Here is an 813-nt window from a genome sequence, read left to right on the forward strand (position 1 = left end):
ACCACGGTGTTGCGTCCGACCCCCACGCGAATCCTCCCCGCTGGGTACCCGTACGACGGATGACACGGCTGCTCGCCCCCGACCCATCACCCCGCGAACATCTCCGGAAGCATTCGGGTGTACGGCACGTACCTCATCTCCAGTACCGTCCCGGGTATCTCCTTCCTCGCGATCCTCCGGCGATGTCCCGCGACGACTTGCCGCCCCCGGCGACAAAGATGGTGGGGTCGTCACGATGGGTGGGGCCGTTTCCTTCCTACTATTATTATTATTTTCGTCAATAATGACGACTTCGCGTGGGCTGATGTTAACGCGAATATTCGCCGACGCTGTTGGCGACGCACTCGCCGGCGCACGCGACCGCGCAATCGACGGGGACTCGGAGTCGAGCGTGGAGTCTCGCAAGCAGCGCCTCCCCGCTCTTCTCCCCATGTGTACTCGCCACGGCTCACCCTCGTCCCCCTCGCTGTCCGGTGGTGATGGCCGCGCCGCGCCATGCTGCTGCCCCCGCTCAGGCACCGGTGTCGTCGGCCTTGGATGATATTGCGGCGGGGGCGTCCTCTTAAGGCCGCCTCTCACAGGTGGTGGTGATGGTGTGGCCGCCGCGCACGGTGACGCCACTCCGATGACCGGGAGTGGTGGGAGGCACGGTGGTGAGTGCCTCACCGATTGGCGGGAGCCAGTGGACATCACTGGACTCCCGCACATTGTAGTGGTCACCGTGCAGGTTGTCAGTGTCGCAGGTAGCGACGTCGCGGGCGAGACGGATGGACGTGTCTCGAATGGGCCCCCCGTTGGAGTGCCACTCAGTGG

General features: G+C 64.8%; 1 protein-coding gene across 1 annotated transcript in view; it reads right to left on the minus strand.

Moving 5' to 3' along the window:
- The window catches only part of LOC105455590 (wiskott-Aldrich syndrome protein family member 2-like), a 2160-nt gene extending 1452 nt beyond the window's left edge, over nucleotides 1-708 (minus strand). The window contains exon 1 of the mRNA XM_011699023.1: nucleotides 133-708. Within this exon, the coding sequence (XP_011697325.1) occupies nucleotides 133-708 (576 nt within the window). The remainder of the gene's footprint in view (nucleotides 1-132) is intronic.
- Between the last annotated feature and the right edge of the window lie 105 nt (nucleotides 709-813).

The sequence above is a fragment of the Wasmannia auropunctata genome, unplaced genomic scaffold (genome assembly GCF_000956235.1).
Source record: "Wasmannia auropunctata unplaced genomic scaffold, wasmannia.A_1.0 LD335891.1, whole genome shotgun sequence".
NCBI lineage: Eukaryota > Metazoa > Arthropoda > Insecta > Hymenoptera > Formicidae > Wasmannia > Wasmannia auropunctata.